At 40.4% G+C, this 18,730-nt stretch overlaps 1 protein-coding gene across 2 annotated transcripts in view; it reads right to left on the bottom strand.

Moving 5' to 3' along the window:
- Positions 1-1,908: 1,908 nt before the first annotated feature.
- Positions 1,909-18,730, bottom strand: part of LOC141139730 (uncharacterized) — an 84,139-nt gene continuing 67,317 nt past the window's right edge. For both annotated transcript variants that reach the window (XM_073626132.1, XM_073626131.1), the window contains exons 4-5: positions 6,811-6,882; positions 1,909-4,134 (exon numbers count right to left, since the gene is read on the bottom strand). In XM_073626132.1, the coding sequence (XP_073482233.1) occupies positions 3,227-4,134; positions 6,811-6,882 (980 nt within the window). In that variant the 3' untranslated portion in view covers positions 1,909-3,226. The remainder of the gene's footprint in view (positions 4,135-6,810; positions 6,883-18,730) is intronic.

Here is an 18,730-nt window from a genome sequence, read left to right as displayed (position 1 = left end):
ACATGAGCGGAATTTCCGTCGGAAAAATCTTGGATGGTTTTTCTGACGGAATTCTGCTCAAGCTTGGCTTGCATACACATGGTCACACAAAAGTTCGCTGAACTTTCGACCGTCAAGAACGCGGTGACAAAAAAAAAAAAACACTACGACGAGCCCAGAAAATTAAGTTCAATGCTTCCAAGCATGCATTGAATTGTTTCCGAGCATGTGTAGGAATTTTGCGCGTCAGAATTGGTACCGACGATCAGAATTTCCAATCGAAAAATTGAGAACATGCTCTCAATCTTTTGCTGGCTGAAATTCCGCCAGCAAAAGTCCGATGGAGCATACACACGGTAGAATTTTCGGACCAAAAGCTCTCATCGGACTTTTGCTGGCGGAATTTCCGCTCGTGTGTATGGGGCATTAGGCTGTCAGCAGATCAGCCTCTACAAACGTAGCAGTGCCTAAAAATGACTAAACATAAAGAGCAACTGAGCATGTGCAGAACAGGGTGAGGCAGTATATTACTGGATTTTAAAAAGTATAGACACTTATTTTAACGTTTTACATAGCTATACCTGCTAAAGTGCCAGCCTAAAGTGATCTAGCAGGACTTAATTTTCTGACTAAAGTTCCACTTTAAGCCAACGAGTTGGAGTAATGTGCTCAAAACAGGTTCCATTCATCTGAGAGTTGACACATGTAGCGAATTTACATTGAAAGAAAAATTTATAATGTGCTAGAGGTAAAAATTTTAAGCTAGAAAGGTGACCTTCTAAGATCTATAAAGAACAACTACTTACATGTCTGGGCCTTGTGCACACAGGATGTTTTAAATGATACTTTTATAAGCATTTTGAATTTTTTTCTGCCTGTAAATGCCCATCAGCCTAGGTTCACACTGAATGCGGGTTTGAAATCGTGCGAGTTCAGCTGAACTCGCACAATTTCAAATCGACATTTCAGTCTAACTTTGGGGGCGATTTGACAGACAACATGCACAGATGTCTATTGAAATTGCCCCTGAAGTCACCAAAAGTAGTGCAGGAACTACTTTTGGGAATCGATGCGACACCACAAAGTCGGCGTCACACCGATTCGGATGGTGCCTTTGCCAGTAATAGGCTCCGATTTGTCATGCGATTTGACATGTCAAATTGCATGTCAAATCAGCCCGGTGTGAATGAGGGCTTAATGTCAGCTAATGTGTCCATGCACACATAGGTGTTTACAGGTGTTTAGAGGCGGGGGTGATTAGAGGCAGAAAAAAACAAGCGCATTCAGGAGAGGAGCATTCCAGTATCAAAAAACGCTTGACCCACCTAAACGCATGTCAACGCAGCTAAACGTGCTTAAGTGCTAGGTGCATCATTCGCTTGGGCAATCATTCATTCCAATAACTAGAATAAATTAATATTCTGGCCAATGGAATGAATGCTTGACTAAACATGCCTAAATGGGGCTTTAAGCACATTTTTAATGCTGCTTTTTTTCCCCTGGAGCATAGACATCAAGGGGAGAAAAAAAATTATCCTATGTGCTTGGGGCCATTATACTACTCAAATGTTTTAATTAGGTACTATAGTGTAACACATATAGGAGGATTATACTTCTGTGTCAGACTCAGTACGATTGATATACTAAAGGCAAATATGCTGTTACTTTGCAAGGGAACTTTCTCCAGAACTTAGTGAATGTGGTAAATTTTTACTGGGCAAAGAATAATCGATCACATACGAGGATTTTTTTTTGTAAGTGTTTTTGCTTGCACATGATTGGATGATGGACATCAGCAGACCTTACCTTCATCCCCTAAGCTCTAAGGACATTTCACTTGCAATCTGCAACTTCCATTGCAAAATGAACAACCCAAACTTTTCTGATAAAGCCTAAACCCTTCAGTGCGCTGCGTGGCAGAGATAGTTACATTGCACTGGTGTTTAATGGCTCTACATTTTAGTCTTTATCTATACTATTGACCCAATGTGCATGGATAAAGAACTGCTCACTTGGGCATAATGAAAGAATTCACGCATAGAAGTATGCATCTTTCATGAGAGGAATAGGGGGCTGTCATTTCTTGCCTCCTTCTAAAAATGATAATGGCGTAGCTTTACCCGTCTTCAATACCTCAATTCCTTATCCATGTACCAGTTCCAGGTCATTTGTTTCAAAAGTATTGAAAGGTTATCATTAGCGTGTACCAGGAATCATGCTTTCTTAGAAGGAATGCTCAACAATGGCAGTCTTCATAATGACAGGCCTACTTTAATGGGGAATAAACTCCTTGTTTTTTTGTTTTTTGTTTTCCAATGGAAGTGGTATCCTGTACTTTACAATACTTTGGTAAAGAGCTATTTGTTTTCGTTGGTCTACTTCACCATAACTTGACTAGTTATAATGCCTTGATTCTCCACAAGCCTTACTCAGTATAAACCCTGATGTTCATGTCTTACTCAGATGAGGGGTGAGATAAAGAAGAACAGCTGCAAACAAGCTGAATAAAAAGCTCCAGGTTTTGGGTTGTACTGGTGCTTCAGTTCAGAATTGTTCAATTTGAAATTGACCACGTGAACATGATTGCTTTACATGACTTGTCCACTATTCATTATTAAGAATTACATTTCTTGCCTTACTTTAAGTAATGACATGCATATGGATTCTATTTTAAGGAAGAATGATTAAATGATTTTATTTGAGGTTTCTCAGTTCATTTTGGCTGACATCATTATATCCTTACTTAGTAATAATACAGTTCGATGCCACTGTGCATTCCACCTTCATTCTTTTTAGGTGTTTAGGCAGAGATTTTAGGATTCCTCTTCTACCTAAAGCTTGAAATATGCATGTATTAAATATAGGATTTGTTAAACAGATGTGTCTTTTTCTATACTCGCAAATAGCATGCATGCTTCATTCTTTATTATAATGCAATAGTCGAAATCCCTAACTCTCTAAAATTCTCTAAAAATATAGAATATAGTTAAACCTTCATTTTTTTCTCATGGGATTGAAAGATTACTGAAACTGTATTCACATCCATAAATTTGTTCTATCAACTGTTGACATAGTTGATTGGAAATACAACAGCACATACAATTATATATTATAAATTTGGATGTTTACAATGATCTTTTCAGCACATGTAGACATTTAACAAGTTGAACATTCAGTTATTAAAAATATGTACCATATTCTGATCCAATGTTACTAAAATGTGAGTACCAAATCATTTTAATACTTTTTAAGCTTGAGTTAGCTGATTCTCTACATTGTCATCTGGGTATAAAAGGAAACCTGTAAATATGCTGTCATCATCATTGCTAACATAAAGGCCATTCCAGTCCCTAGCAACCTCTAACCACACCTGATCCCCAACATTCAGTCTCAAAACTAACATGGCTGAGGCCTGGTCAATCTCTTGTCCATAGAGTGTTTCGCGACTTTTGAATACCTTTTTATTCTGGGCAACAATACTAATCCGCGCCGGACGGCCTCTGACTGTCACATGAAATGCAAATACATAGGTTCCTGAAATAGTGCAGTTAAACTTTCCTGTTGTAGGATTATATTCTTCTTGCTCATTGTACATTATTCTGTCAAATTTTACAGGTGCATTGGGAGCAGGGAAAGGCTTTGATAGGCCCACAGTAAAGGCAGATTTTATGGGTTTGGGATTATCACCTTTGGAGCCTTTTAATCCTCTAGAACCTTTTTTTCCAGGAGCTCCACGAACGCCTTTCATGCCAAAATTGCCTTTTAGACCCACAGGACCTATTAAGCCTGGAGCCCCTATCTCACCTTTGTCCCCTTTTGGTCCAGGTTCTCCTTTCTCTCCCCGCTCTCCTTCTAAACCTGGCATACCATTTAATCCAGCATCCCCTTTAATACCTTTATCCCCTTTTAATCCTTTCTCCCCAATTCCTCCTATTTCTCCCTTTTCTCCCATGTCTCCAATATTTCCTTTCTCTCCTAAATCTCCTTTCTCGCCCTTGTCCCCTGTCTCACCATCCATGCCTATTAGACCTTGCTCCCCCTTTTCCCCCCTGTCCCCCTTTGTGCCATTTTCACATATATCTCCTTTATTTCCTTTTTGTCCTTTCATGCCAGCAAGTCCAACATTTCCTTTTTCTCCTTTTGAACCCATTTCACCTGAAAGAACAAAGACACATATTGAGCATCAGATGTTATGCAATAAAGTGTTAAATTTAATTTAGTATAGTCAAAATTATTCTTTTATTCAGTTCAAGATTATTTTGTCATTATTCATATTCAAAATGTCCTTACCTATAGACATCTAAAAGCACATTGCTTAAAGAGGAACTCTAGTCATTTTTGTGTTTATTAAAAGTCAGCAGCTACAAAAAGTGTATCTGCTGACTTTTAATAAACACACACTCACATGTCCCAGGATCCAGCAATGTGGTCAAGCAAACCGTCACTGTACTAATGACACTGGCTGGGAAGGGGTTAACATCAGGGGCGATTTACTAGGGAAAGAGATGAATCCTAGTCCATGCTTTGCATGAACACAGGATCAATGCCTTCCCTCCTGTCAAAACGACAATCTGCCTTGTTTACATGAGCAGACCACCGTTCTGTCTCTCTGCTGGATGATTGGTGGGTGCCGGCGGACACTGAGTTCGCAGTACCTGTCGTTGGGCTCCCGTTGTGTGTGTTCACAGTGGGAGCGAGCCGCCGGTGGCGTGCATGCACGTCCCCTACCCGGAAGAGCTGGATCACACATATATATATATATATATATATATATATATATATATATATATACGTGATCTGGTGCAGAAGTGCCACCCTGTAGCAGTAAAACTGCTATAGGGTGGACCTTAAGCAGTTAAGTAAACAAGTCAAAGTTAGAAGCTGATTGGCTACCATGCACAACTACAACACATTTTGCACTCTCCAATTGTAGTAAATCAACCCCCATGTATTGAAGCAATGATACCATTGCAGATAGCATTTTCAAAAGGCAGATTAGCAATGGCAGCCTCCATTTTGCACATGATATTCCTGCAATTTGGTATAACCATACATTATATTAGATACCACTCTTTTTGTAAATTTGTCAGTATTATTATTACAACACATGACAAGCATATTATACCAGATAACCAGAATTGGTTGCTATGGAACTCTGTGTACAGCCTTAAATATTCTTCCCTAATATTGCATGTACATTCAATATTCTAATCTTAGATACATTTAAGCTGCACTTGCCTTTTGTTTCAATGTAAATGCAATATAAAGCATATTTTGGACTATTTTAGGTATAGTCAGGCATTTAGAATATAGTTTATCCCTGGCCTGCATGCAAGATAGTGCTTTTTTAGTTTGGGTTAATTCGGGTACTTAAAATTAAATGCACCCATGTGTAAAGAACCTCTTTAAAATATTTGTAGTCCAGCTCATAAACACACTTTCCGATCTAGCCATTTTAAAAGTTTATATGCATTCATAAATCATTCATGCTAATACAAAATACATTTCACATTAAAGATTTAGCACTAGTCTAGATGTATGTATTAAAAAAAATAAATCTAAAAACTAGGCTCAGACCATAGGAAAAATGGCCTTGGTTAGCATCAAAAGTTATACTGGGTGACACAGAACAATGTAATCTCTAACAATGATGAATAGTGATGTTGTAAATAAATGATTCATTAGAAACATGCTTGTACTTTTTCAATTATTCAGCTGTGTGCCAGTAACTTGTACTAGCCAGTCAGAAGTTATCTGTCATCAGTATGCTTCCCTAAAGCTGGCCACACCCCCCGCATTTGACTTTTATTTGTTTTAGGTATTTCAGTCACATCTAGGGAAATTTAAACACCCAATTTTGTCTTTAAAAAGCCTAAAATTGATCCTCGAGCTAGCCCTATTGATCAGGGCAAGATCAGGCATTACTGAAAATTTTGTCATTTGGCCAGTTTCAAGTTGATCACAAAAAATGTGATCAAGGAAGAATGAAGAATATGAAAAATCTTGAATGATTTTTCATCCAATGTCAATTAGCATAACACAATTATAGCTTAACATATTGCAGGAGTGTGGTAGTTCTATTCCCCTTCAATTGAAATCCTTGGCTCAATCAATTAAAAATTGATCTCCAGTATAATCTACTAAACCCAGATATACGCCAGCCTAAATCCTGAAAGACCATCGATTGGTCGTTATGGGTAACTGACTTCACACAACATCACTTTATTTCTTGCTATAACTTATCAGAGTAAGACATAACGTTTTATATAAGTTGTGAGAGTTATTCTTTCCAATGACATTATTTGGCAAATAATATCATTAATTCTCCATAACGTTCCCAAATGAGCATGTTATGCTTACCAGTGAAGCGTGCACATTATTAAGTTCCTCCAGTGATGAGTGGACATATTTTGTAAGGCTACAATAATTAAAATGTATTTAAACAGTACAAAATTTAGCAGCAGACTCTAGCAGCATCTGTGTTTCTATAATTGCTATACAGTTATCGAGAACACATACTGCATTCTTTGCCAGAGGGAACAAGTGTAACAATCTGTTAAAGGCCTTCCCCTGGCATCAGACGGGTTAAATCAATTATTTAAACAGTGTTTCCTAATCAGAAGCACATGTTTACTCTCTGGTCACACAGAGGACTTCCAATGTATGCCTGTCTGCTACCTGCAGTATGTATGAACCCAACTTATCTCTGGGGGGATTGGTTCTCCTTCAGCAGAATCAATTTGAACACAAGTCACCGGAGCAGGGTTTCATTACAAAAGAGGCAGAATGAGAAACAGACAAACATAATTGTACATCATTCATTATCATTACCGGCTTCTCCTGGCTTTCCTGGGAATCCGGGAATCCCATTTGCTCCTTGGTCACCGTGCTCACCTTTCTCACCTACATATAAACATCTGCATTAACATTATCCACAATAAAGACCTCAAGTCCCTAAAGGACTGCAGGCTGGTGAAAATGTAATTATAGCACCTTTAAAAAATCTAGTTACATTAAAGAAATCATTACCAAAGCAAGAAAACAAGAAAAGATCAAAGTGACATTAGCAGAATGTAATTCTTCTTCAGTGTTGCCCCCTGATCCCACAGCAAAAGGAAAGGTTCATAAGTCTCACTGATCCCTATAGAATAACATTGGAGATATACAGTATATGGTAACATATGTCTTATGGGAAATGGTGGTGCACAGAGCACGCATTCAGCACAATGCATTGCAGTTGTTTTTGGATTTATTTAAAAATATTTTTTCCATAGAGACTAAAGTATTGCATATATGCAGTTATGTTGTCCATACTAATAAGGCTGAATTGTATCATTACGTTTGATGACGTTCCTTTCTAAGTTCTGCTCTCTATCAAGCAGGCATAAATAACTATCTGTATGAATGTATTATTTTTATATAAAGAATCCTTTTTTTTCTTTAGTATAGAAAGCTGAATAGGTAAGTGATAAACATTTTGTAGAGAATCTTTTTTCTCTTCATTAGTTTTTACATGTTTTTTAGAACTAGTTCAGGAGAGGGAAATCAAATTTATAGAATCCTTAAAGCAGAGAACCAGCCTATTTTATAACTACAGCCCCCAGAATTGCTGATTCCAATGATTCGCAAAGTTTTTTTGTGTTCTTTTTTCAAGCAAATTACCTTTTAAGGGGCATAAATATGCCCATTTGAGCTGTACCTCGCCGTGGCGAGGTACGTCATTTCTTGCCACCCGTTGGCTGCTGGTATATTAGTGTCATCAATCCCAGGAGTCAATGGGCACCCTCTATTGACACACTGAGTGTGCTGTTCATTGTTCACAATGAGTAGGCGCGAGATCAAAAGGTGCATGCTGGGTACCCAGCAGCACCATTTCCTGGGAGAAACTCCAAGAGGGCTTCAGATGCCCACACTAAGGATGGAAGCTTACTGGATCCCAAGGGGATGGTGAGTACAAAAAAACCCCAGCAAGACAGCAAACTATTTCATTTGCAACATATGCTGCTTTAGATCACATAAGCTGTGATGACTATCACAGGGGTTATTTACAGTAAATATTTTTTTTTTTTTTAAAAGGCCAGTGCACCGCTTTAAACAGTATATATATATATATATATATATAATTTGCAGCTAATGAAGTTCTTCTTTAAGGTGGTTCTAAAGGCTACACATGTTTTACTTTATTGCATTCCCTTTTATTTCAGGACTAATTGGCTTTTGTTTAATGGTAAATGTTTATGGCTAGTTGCAGATTATTTATTATCAAAAAAATTACTGGCCCTACAGAAAAAAAAACATAATTTTCAAACTTTAGTTGTATATTTTTTCCATTACCATGACCAGCCACCTACAAAACAACCCAAACTAAATTCTTCTACTCCTGACATGCAAAGGGTTACTTACCACTTATGTGTGTATTATTTGTTTTTTGTACCTGTAGTAACGTAGTTTTGTATTTGTAGGTAACATAAACAATAGTGTACATTTTGCTTTTTGTTGTACTACCTAAAACACACAGACACTGACATTAACCACTTGCCGACCAGCTCACGCTGATATACGTCGGCAAAGTGGCACGGATGCGCAAAATCCCATATGAGTACGTCGGCCCTTTAAGAGCCGCCAGAGGGCGCACAGCCACACGCAATCGCATGCACGAGTGCCAGCATGGGGACTTGTGTGTGTAAACACACAAATCTCTGTGCTGTCAGAGGAGAGGAGACATGTCATTTGTTCCTAGTAAATAGAAACAATGATATGTCTCCTCTCTTACTCAGTCCTATCCCCATATAGTTAGAACACACTGAGGGAACACACATTTAACCCCTTGATCGCTCCCTAGTGTTAACCCCTTCCCTACCAGTGACATTTACACAGTAATCAGTGCATTTTAATAGCATAGATGTCAGTGGTCCCAAAAAATTTGTCAAAAGCGTCCGATCTCTCCGCCGTAATGTCACAATCCCAATAAGAATCACAGATCGCTGCCATTACTAGTAAAAAATAATAATAATAATAAAAATGCCATAAATATTTCCCATAGTTTGTAGATGCTATAACTTGAAGAATATGTAGAAGAATATATATTGGCTTAAACTGATGAAAAAAATTTTTTTTCTTTTTTTTTGTTTCTTAAAAACATTTTTGGGGATATTTATTATAGCAAAAAGTAAAAAATATTGTTTTTTTTTCAAAATTGTCGCAGTTTTTTGTTTATAGTGCAAAAAATAAAAATCAAAGAGGCGATCAAATACCATCAAAAGAAAGCTCTATTTGTGGGAAAAAAAGGACACAAATTTCGTTTGGGTACAGCATCACATGACCGCGCAATTACCAGTTAAAGCGATGCAGTGCCAAATTAAAAAGTGCTTTGGACAGGAAGGGGGTAAAATCTTCTGGGGCTGAAGTGGTTAAATCTAAAACTTTTTTATCCTACGTTAAACACACTGACACTAACACTGGCACTGACATTAATACTGACAGTGGACAGCTATTTAACCACTTGCTTACTGGGCACTTAAACCCCCGTCCTGCCCAGACCAATTTTCAGCTTTCAGCGCTTTTACTTTTTGAATGACGTGGTCATACAACACTGTACCCAAATGAAATTTTTATCCTTTTTTTCCCACAAACAGAGCTTTCTTTTGGTGGTATTTGATCACCTCTGGGTTTTTTTATTTTTTGTTAAAAAAAAGAAAAAGTACCAGAAATTTTGAAAAAAAATACAAAACAGTTTTATATTTTATTATAAAATTTTGCAGACAGGTAATTTTTCTCCTTCATTGATGTAGGCTGATGAGGCTGCACTGATGGGCACTGATAGGGTGCACTGATGGGCACTGATAGGCAGCACTGGTGGGCACTGATAGGTGGCACTGATCGGAACTGAGAGGTGGCACTGATGGGTGGCACTCATGGGCACTGATGGGCGGCACTGAATGACGGCACTGAAGGGCATTGATAGGTGGCACTGAAGGGCACTAATAGGTGGCATTGATAGGTTGCACTGATAGGTAGCACTGATGGGCACTGATAGGTGGCAGTGATGGGCACTGACGGGTGGCAGTGGTAGGCAACACTGCTAGGCAGCACTGCTAGGTGGCACTGATGAGGCATTGATTGGCAACACTGGTGGGCATTGATAGGTGGCACTGATATACAAGGTATTCATAATGGCCAGTTCTGGTATTAAACGCACCCTCATTGATCCTCACGAGAGTGTATGCATCTCTTAAATCAAGCTTCGTGAAAAACGTTGCTCCCTTGAGGCGGTCAAATACCTCCATAATCAATGGAATGGATAAGCATTCTTAATAGTGAAGCAATTGAGACCCCTATAATCAATATAAGGTCTCAGTTCACCACTCTTCTTTTTCACAAAGATGAAACCAGCACCAGCAGGAGACGAGGATTTATGGATAAATCCTCAAGAAAGTGTGTCGGCAACATACTCCTCCATGGCTTTGTTGTCTGAAACAGACAAAGGGTAAACTCGGCCATGAGGGGATATGGCACCAGGTTGAAGGTCAATTGCGCAATCATATGACCAGTGTGGAGGCAAACTACCGGCTTGACCTTTGTCAAAGACATCACTAAAATCGCAGTACTCCTCCGGCAGGAAGGAGAGTGAAGAGGTGCACAGGACCTTAGCCACTTTCTGAAAACATGTCTTGCTGCATTGTGGCAACCAGGAAAGAACCTCAGCAGGAAGCCAGTCAAAAGAGGGGTTGTGCCTCTGTAACCAAGGATAACCAATAACCACCGGGAAATGAGGTGAGGAAAATACTTGGAATTGGATTATCTCATGGTGAAGATCCCCTACGGCCATGGTCAATGGAGCAGTCTCATGAGTCACATGGGCAGGCTGTAGAGGACTCCCATCAATAGCCTCAATGGCAAGTGGAGTGGCACGAAGTTGCAGCGAAATTGAATGTTTAGACACAAACCATCAATGAACAGGCCTGCAGCCCCAGAGTCGATTAGAGCCTGTATCTCGAAGGACGACTCAGACCAAAAAAGGGTCACTGGAACCAGGGACTTATCCTTCTGGATAACTGGGGACAAAACAATGCCACCTAAGGTCTGTCCCCTACAGGACCTCAGGTGCAAGCGTTCACCCAGACGGGTAGAACAAGACTTCAGGAAGTGACCTGCCTGACCACAATAAAGGCACAATCTCTCCCTCCTCCTAAAGGCCCTTTCATCTGCAGAGAGATGTGTGAAGCACAATTGCATGGGTTCTACCTCACTAGCAGACTCGGTAACAGGAGGTATGGGAGGTGAGGAAGGCACGGATGGGGCTGCAAAGCTCGGAGCAAAACGTACAGGAGGCTTCTGCAAGCGGGAGGTCTCTCTCGGAGTCTGGAGTCAATGAGAACGCATACGTGATCAACCTCTCAAGCTCAGTGGGTATGTCTCAGGCTGCTCTCTCATCTTTGATGGTATCCGAGAGACTATGAGAAAAAGCAGCCACAAGGGCCTCATTGTTCCAAGCAATCTCTGCTGGCAGAGTACATAATTCAATGGCTTAATCGGCAAGAGTTCTCATACTCTGTTTGATGGACATAAGGCTCTTGGCAGCAGAAGTGGAGCGTGCGGGAACATCAAATACCCTTTTAAAGGAAGTCACAAACTCAGGGTAACTCAGGACGACAGGGTTTGCGACTCCCATAGAGGGTTTGCCCAGGCCAAGGCTCTCTCAGAAAGGAAAGAAATTACGAAGCCTACTTTGCTTCTATCTGTGGGAAACACCTGGGGCAGCATCTCAAAGTATATCCCAACTTGGTTGAGAAACCCTCTGCATTGAACTGGATTGCCCCCAAATCGCTGGGGAAGCGGAGCGGAACCAGACATACCTCTAAAAGAGGTAATATTCGATGCGGGTACCTGCACAGAAACTGCAGCATCAGCAACACAGATTGCTCTGGAACAGCCTCAGTGGGAAGATCCAGGTGAGCAGTGCGACTCAGGAGCGTCTAACGCTATGGCAAACTGATCCATGCGGTGATCCTGCTCATCCAATCTGGGAAAAATATTACCAACAAGTGGATTGCCTGCCTCTTCTGAATTCATGGCCTTCTTTTACTGTCAGGAACCATGAATCAGACTGAGACAGAAGTGCAGTAAAAATCACACTTTTTAATAAAATGGTAAAATGGTATAAACAGAGTAAACGTAGTCAAAACATAGCCAGAGTTCGGTAACCAGGACGGGTAGTCAGAACAAGCCAGAGAAACAGGAGTCCAGACATCAGCGAAGTCAGGTCAAACAGGATCAGGAACCAGAAGGGAAGTCAACCAAGCAAAAGTTTTTCACAGGAAAACACAGCAGAGAGAGTCCGGATATGTTGGCCAAGGCGAAAGCACAGAAGATCGGATCCATGCAGTTTAAATATCTAGCAGAGCTAGCTGACAAGCAGGAAATGAAGACCAGGTGAGTCACTGTGGAATGAAGAGTGCTGGCAATTTATCGACAACTGAGCACAGAGCTCTGAGAAGGAGGGGTTGAGCCCAGCCCTGACACAACCTCTGGATATGACGCTAAGCACGAGCACTCAACCTCTTTTGGACGACCATGGCGAGGCCTGTTCTGAGTGGAACCTGTCCTGTTAAACCGCTGTATGGTCTTGACTAGGAATGAGCTGAACACCCCCCGATTCGGTTCGCATCAGAATTTGCGAACAGGCAAAAAATTTGTACGAACACGCGAACAACGTTAAAGTCTATGGGACACGAACATTAAAAATCAAAAGTGCTACTTTTAAAGGCTTATATGCAAGTTATTGCCAACAAAAGTGTTTGGGGACCCGGATCCTGCCCCAGGGAACATGTATCAATGCAAAAAAAAGTTTTAAAAACTGACGTTTTTTCGGGAGCAGTGATTTTAATAATGCTTAAAGTGAAACGATAAAAATGAAATATTTCTTTAAATATCGTGCCTGGAGGGTGTCCTTAATATGCCTGTAAAGTAGCGCATTTTTCCTGTGTTTATAACAATACCACAGCAAAATTACATTTCTAAAGGAAAAAAAGTCATTTAAAACTACTCGCGGCTTGTAATGTATTGTTGGATCAAGGCAATATAGATGAAAATTGTGTGTGGGTTCCCCTAAAATCCATACCAGGCCCTTCAGGTCTAGTATGGGTATTAAGGGGAACCCTGTGCCAATTTTTTTTTTTAAATGGCATAAGGGTCCCCCCAAAATCCATACCAGACCCACAACCTGATAAAAAAAAATGGATTTTGGGGGGGATTTTTTTTTTTAATTTTGGCTCAGGGTTCCCCTTAAATTCCATACTAGACCTGAAGGGCCTGGTATGGATTTTGGGGGGACCCCCATGCAATTTTTTTTAATTGGGGTGCGGGGTTCCCCTTAATATCATTACCAGACCTAAAGGGCCTGGTGATGGACTGGGGGAACCCATGCCGTTTTTTTTAAATAATTTTTATCTATATTGCCAGGACCTGACAATACATTACAGCCTCGAGTAGTTTTAAATTACTTGTTTTCCTTTGGAAATTTAATTTTGCTGTGGTACTGTTATAAACACAGGAAAAATGCGCTACTTTACAGGCATACTAAGGACACTCCCCCAGACACAATATTTAAAGGAATATTTAATTTTTATTGGTTAATTTTAAGCATTATTAAAATCACTAGTCCCGAAAAAATGGCCGTTTTTAAAACTTTTTTTTTTTTTGCATTGATTTTTTTTTTAAGCCTTTAAAATGAGCACTTTCGGTTTTTCATATTAGTGTCCCATAGACTTTAACAGTGTTCCACGGCTTTCAAATTATTTGCTACAAATGCATAATAAAAAGGCCTATAGAATAGTGGAGCACATACCACCTGAGTCAATTATTCAGTTAAAAACACATGCAGTCTACTCAAGTGGACATGTGAAAATTAAGCAATATTATTTTTTTTTTATTTTATGCACAAAGAGTAATGAAACAAAAAAATCCTGACTGTGGCTTTTGTAATTCACGCACAAAGGGGTTAAGCCCTGATCTAACTTTTTTTATCTTTATTGATTTTCTTAACACCCTTTTTTTAAACTCTTCTAGAGAGCCTTCAAGATACATTGTTGGGCATTAACAAGGAGAGGCACAGGTATGAAGTCTGCACTAATTTTCTAAACTCCAGAAACTTCAGAATCTTCTTATAATTACCAAAGGAGGTGTAAATCCCCTTGTTAATTAGGAGCCATCTTCTCCATCTTGACATGGCATAGTAAACAAGAGAGTTGCTTCAGTACTTTCTGTCCGCCCGCCCCCTTCCGATCAACTGAGAGCAAGAGATAGAGGAGGAAGGCTGTTAACTGGTATAAAGAGGGACTTCTCAAATTGTAAAGCACTGTGATTGGCCATCACGGTGATCATATGACCCTTTGTTCGGGTGCTCGGTCTGAATACTGGAAGCTTGCATTTAAGCAGGATCCTAGCACAAACACAGGTACGCATATATATGGCAGCACGGCAAAAGGCCCAGTCAATGCTGCACATTTACATGTGCATCACAGTTCCAACCTGGGTGAAAAAAAAATTAAAGTCAGTAGCTACAAATACTGTAGCCGCTTTATTTTTATATAAAGACACTTGTCCAGGTATCCCGCAAAATCGGCTCCGGGTGCAGGCGCCGGCATCCTTACTAAGGAAAACTGGAAATTAAGCCTTGTGGCTTCACAGCCTGTTTCCTACTGCACGGCGCACTTTCTGAATGGTCCCGCTGTCTTCTGGGACTTGTGTGTCTACCAGAAGGCAGTGGGGGGGGGCTGAATGTTTTGTAGATCGCCACACAACGATGTGGCGATCTTACACGAAACTGGCAGCCGGTACCTGGTTTTGACAGGTATCCACTCCCCACCCCCACCCCCCGAAAGGTGCCAAGTGTGGCAGCGGAGGGGGGGAGGGTGCAAACTAGTGGAGCTTCCACTTTTGGGTGGAACTCCACTTTAAGAGGTTAGGATAGTCCTTTTACATATTTACATTTTTGCTCTTCCTCTTTGTGTTATTGTAATACAGTAGTTAGAGAGATTGCTAGATAAGTCTCTAGAGGGAGCTCTGTATTTGAATTTAATAATTCATCCTCCCTCTTTAACAACTGCTGAGCTATAAGCCACATAGAAAGAGCAGTCAGCAGAAAAATGAGTCTGTATTGTTAGAAGGGGCTGTAATGTAAAAAGCACTGGGCAGCATTGAAAAGCAGGAAGCAGAGAATGGGTACATAATAAGTGCATATGGCTGCCACAATGTACATCTATGATAATAATAATAATACATGATACACAGAAAGAAGGTTTTTCCTAATTGGTTTAGTTCTGAGTGCTTCTGTCATAATAGGGACGGACAGACACTTTTCTGATTAAGTGTTATTACTTTTTGTTTTTTGGAGTTTTACTATTTATGTATTAATATTTTAAAATCCATTGCTACTTCATAGCATATACTATTACATTACAAATCTTCATTGGTTTTCTGCATTCCTGCTGGCTGTGCAGATGTGAAGTTGAAAAATGTTAGTTAATGAACTAGAGTCAATTTACTTAGTCACTGGCTATATTTTATTGCGTTCTTTTTTGTTGTTTCTGAATTTGGCAAAGGTTTCTGAGATATTTGAACAGGGAGTAAGAGGTAGGAGACTGAATATTACAAGCAATTCTTCAGACTCTGTATGAAACATCTCTAGCTGTTTTTACTGGAAAATAGCAGCTTGTGCGAGGATGTTGCCATCGTAGAAATGTTTGCTTTGAAAAAAGTACATTGACTATAAATTAAAACTTAATTCTGGGCAAGCAGCTAAATACACAATTGAACCACATATGTAAACTGCCTTACTTGACAAAGGGATTTGTAATTCTGTACAGACAGTCATGTAATTCAATCAGACACCCCTATAGTATAACCAGTGTGTGGTACATCTATTTTTTTCTTTTAATACTGTATCCACTGCTAAGGTGTTTTAATGATTAATTTTGTACTAGGTGATCATTACCAAATATTATTTATATGAAGAGACTTATGCCCAAGCGAGTATTGCCTCTAATAAGATGTCATTCTATGCTGGTAGCTCCATTCTTCATAGAGCTCAGTGACAGCTGTGACTGCATCTACTACAAGCAGTGTGTATATAGCATCATTCTAGCACTGGGGAAAAAATGAGGTGAACATGGTTCATAAGAAGTACCCAAAGTACAAGTGGTGTTGAAGTGTAAGACCTGTGTTAGTCTTTACATCAATCCCTGTGCCTTTGCAATACCCCTAACATATTTGGCTCCTTAATTTTTCCCAGGTTAAACTTAAGTCCCACCTCCTAACATTAAGCAGAAAAGGGTGTCCCAGGGATTTTATGTGCAAGGGATGTTTTCAGATACAGGAGTAAGAAGCGTATATAAAAAAGTACAACATTTATTGGTAGGCAAGAATAAAGTTTAAAGCAATGTTTATACAGCAATGTTTAAAACCAAAGGATGATGGTCATATTACAACAATATACGGCTGAATTATGAATTATGAAGCTGGTCTCATGGTAGGAGGCCGATCATTCATTCATGGATTCAGAAATCCCAACATGTTTTGGAAATAGTTATATTCCTTCTTCAGGGGATGATTTAATGCAAGCTGTATTGTCTAGTAACACAGCAAAAGTAGAAATTATCAGATCAAAAGTCAAATACATATAGGTATATTGCAAATATTGTACTGTTAGCAAAAAAGTATTGCAGGCAACAATCTGATAAACAGCATAGGGGACAAAAGGGACAGACAATTAGGAATCTAAAGATACTTACAAAATGGCCATCATTAGCACAATATGGTACACATCAGAATCTGCTTGGGTCAAGGTCTGCGTCTCAAGGGGCAACCATTACCTGGGTCAGTCGCATGGAGGGCTGCTCCGTGGTGAATGGAGTAAACAAAGGCAATGTTCTCTAGCCAGATATTGGTAAGTTGTTCACCAAAGAAAAGGTAAGGAAAAGTAGGAAGGCCTCTCTGCCAAAGGGGGGGCGCTGTCTGGCAACTGAGTCCACGAGGATCATCGTAGAGCCAATGTGGAACCCTTAAGCACAGGAAAGTATACCGTATGAGTGTAATGTTTGAGCCAGAAAATCTAGTTTCTGTAGATGGAGGATCTATATTGTGCAAAGACTAATGCATATAGAGTAAGTGAACTGAAGTAATGTGAGGTAAACAGCATGCTAGAGAGCTTGGTGGTACCAACCAAAGGGATAAGCTAAATATCCTGATAGGCCATCTATGTGGGGCTTTGAATGGGGTGTGCTAATGAGCACACTAACAATGTCTAATCAAAGAGAAAATGTAAGAGAGTAAGTTAAATCAACTTCCAGAGAGTAGTAAAGACTGTATCCCCCTAGACAATGAGGAGATCCTGGCTGTGTAGCAGCTGCTAATGATGCTAACTGGGTATATAAGAGTTAGTAGGTTGGGAGGTGCACGCCTCCTGAGGAGAAAGTGGCCCAATCATGGAAAGGAAAGGCGTCAGCTGACCAAGGGGCTTATCTCAGCATTAGATAAGATGCCCTGATCAGCTGTGATGCCTAGTCAGCTGGGGATCCATCAGCTGGACGATCCCCCAACTCCGGCGGCGGCTGGGGGCACCGCGTCATCCGGCGCGGTGATGTCAGATGACGGAGGGCCACCGTCACGGGAAGTGGGCGGAAGTTCCCAGTTCACGCATGAGCGGACCCACATGAATGCAGATCCGAGATGCGGAAATTGGTTCAGAGGCAGGAAGTAGGCCCTGAGGCGTGACAGCGTGCCGGGGGAACCAGTTGTCAAGCGCACCAACACCGGAATTAAAGGCAGAGAGGTTGGAACAATCTGAACATAGATGTCTGTGATGTGAGGATGGACAAGTGGATCTGAGGTGTTTAAACCAGTACAAAAAGTATTAATCTTACAATAAAGGAGCTTATGCAAAGTACAGGCAAATAGCAACTGGCATACATAGCGTACATAAACATCATAGGGTACATAATGATGGGTTCACAGTCATGGTCAGATGGTCGGGAATGCTACAATCAAATGGGTCAAAGGCACATAGCATTTTGAAGGGTCTGGACGAAAAATACAGATACATAACCATATACAGTGCGAATCATAGATTATGAATAGCAGAGGGAGAAAGATGGAAACGAGAAGAGAGGGCCCAATTACGTATTGCAGACAATCTAGAGTTGTATGAACCTACTTACTGGGCCTCTGTTCCCATTTCCTCATCTCTGATCTGCATTCATGTGGGTCAGCACATGCGTGAACTGCTGTCTCCATCTCGCCTGGGAAACTTCCCGTGTCGGCGGCCCTCTGACGTCACTGCGCCAGGTGACGTGGTGACGCCGGACGCTGCTGGAGCCGGGGGATCATCCAGCTGACTAGGCATGACAGCTGATCTGAGGCATCTCGTCTAATACTGAGACAAGCCCTTTGGTCATTAGAAAGCAAACACATACAGCGCTGGTAAAAAATGTGCTAAACCATACATGACCTATATAAAGTGCTCTGTGCAATACTGGTATACTTAAATCCATAAATAACATGGGTGGTGTATATTAGTGTACAGTAGGTACAATGCACAACCAGACTACTAATTCCCATTAACCTCATACATAAAGTGCAAATTGCAATAGATCCGCAATCGGTATTACCCAATTGCTAGTGAAATAATAAAATTATGTGCTGGCAAAATATAGTGCTAATAAATAGTTCCAAATAGATACCGGCTGGGCTACTA

Source organism: Aquarana catesbeiana, linkage group LG04, assembly GCF_042186555.1.
Source record: "Aquarana catesbeiana isolate 2022-GZ linkage group LG04, ASM4218655v1, whole genome shotgun sequence".
Classification (NCBI taxonomy): domain Eukaryota; kingdom Metazoa; phylum Chordata; class Amphibia; order Anura; family Ranidae; genus Aquarana; species Aquarana catesbeiana.
Note: the sequence above shows the minus strand (reverse complement) of the source record. Positions and strands in the feature narration are given on the sequence as shown.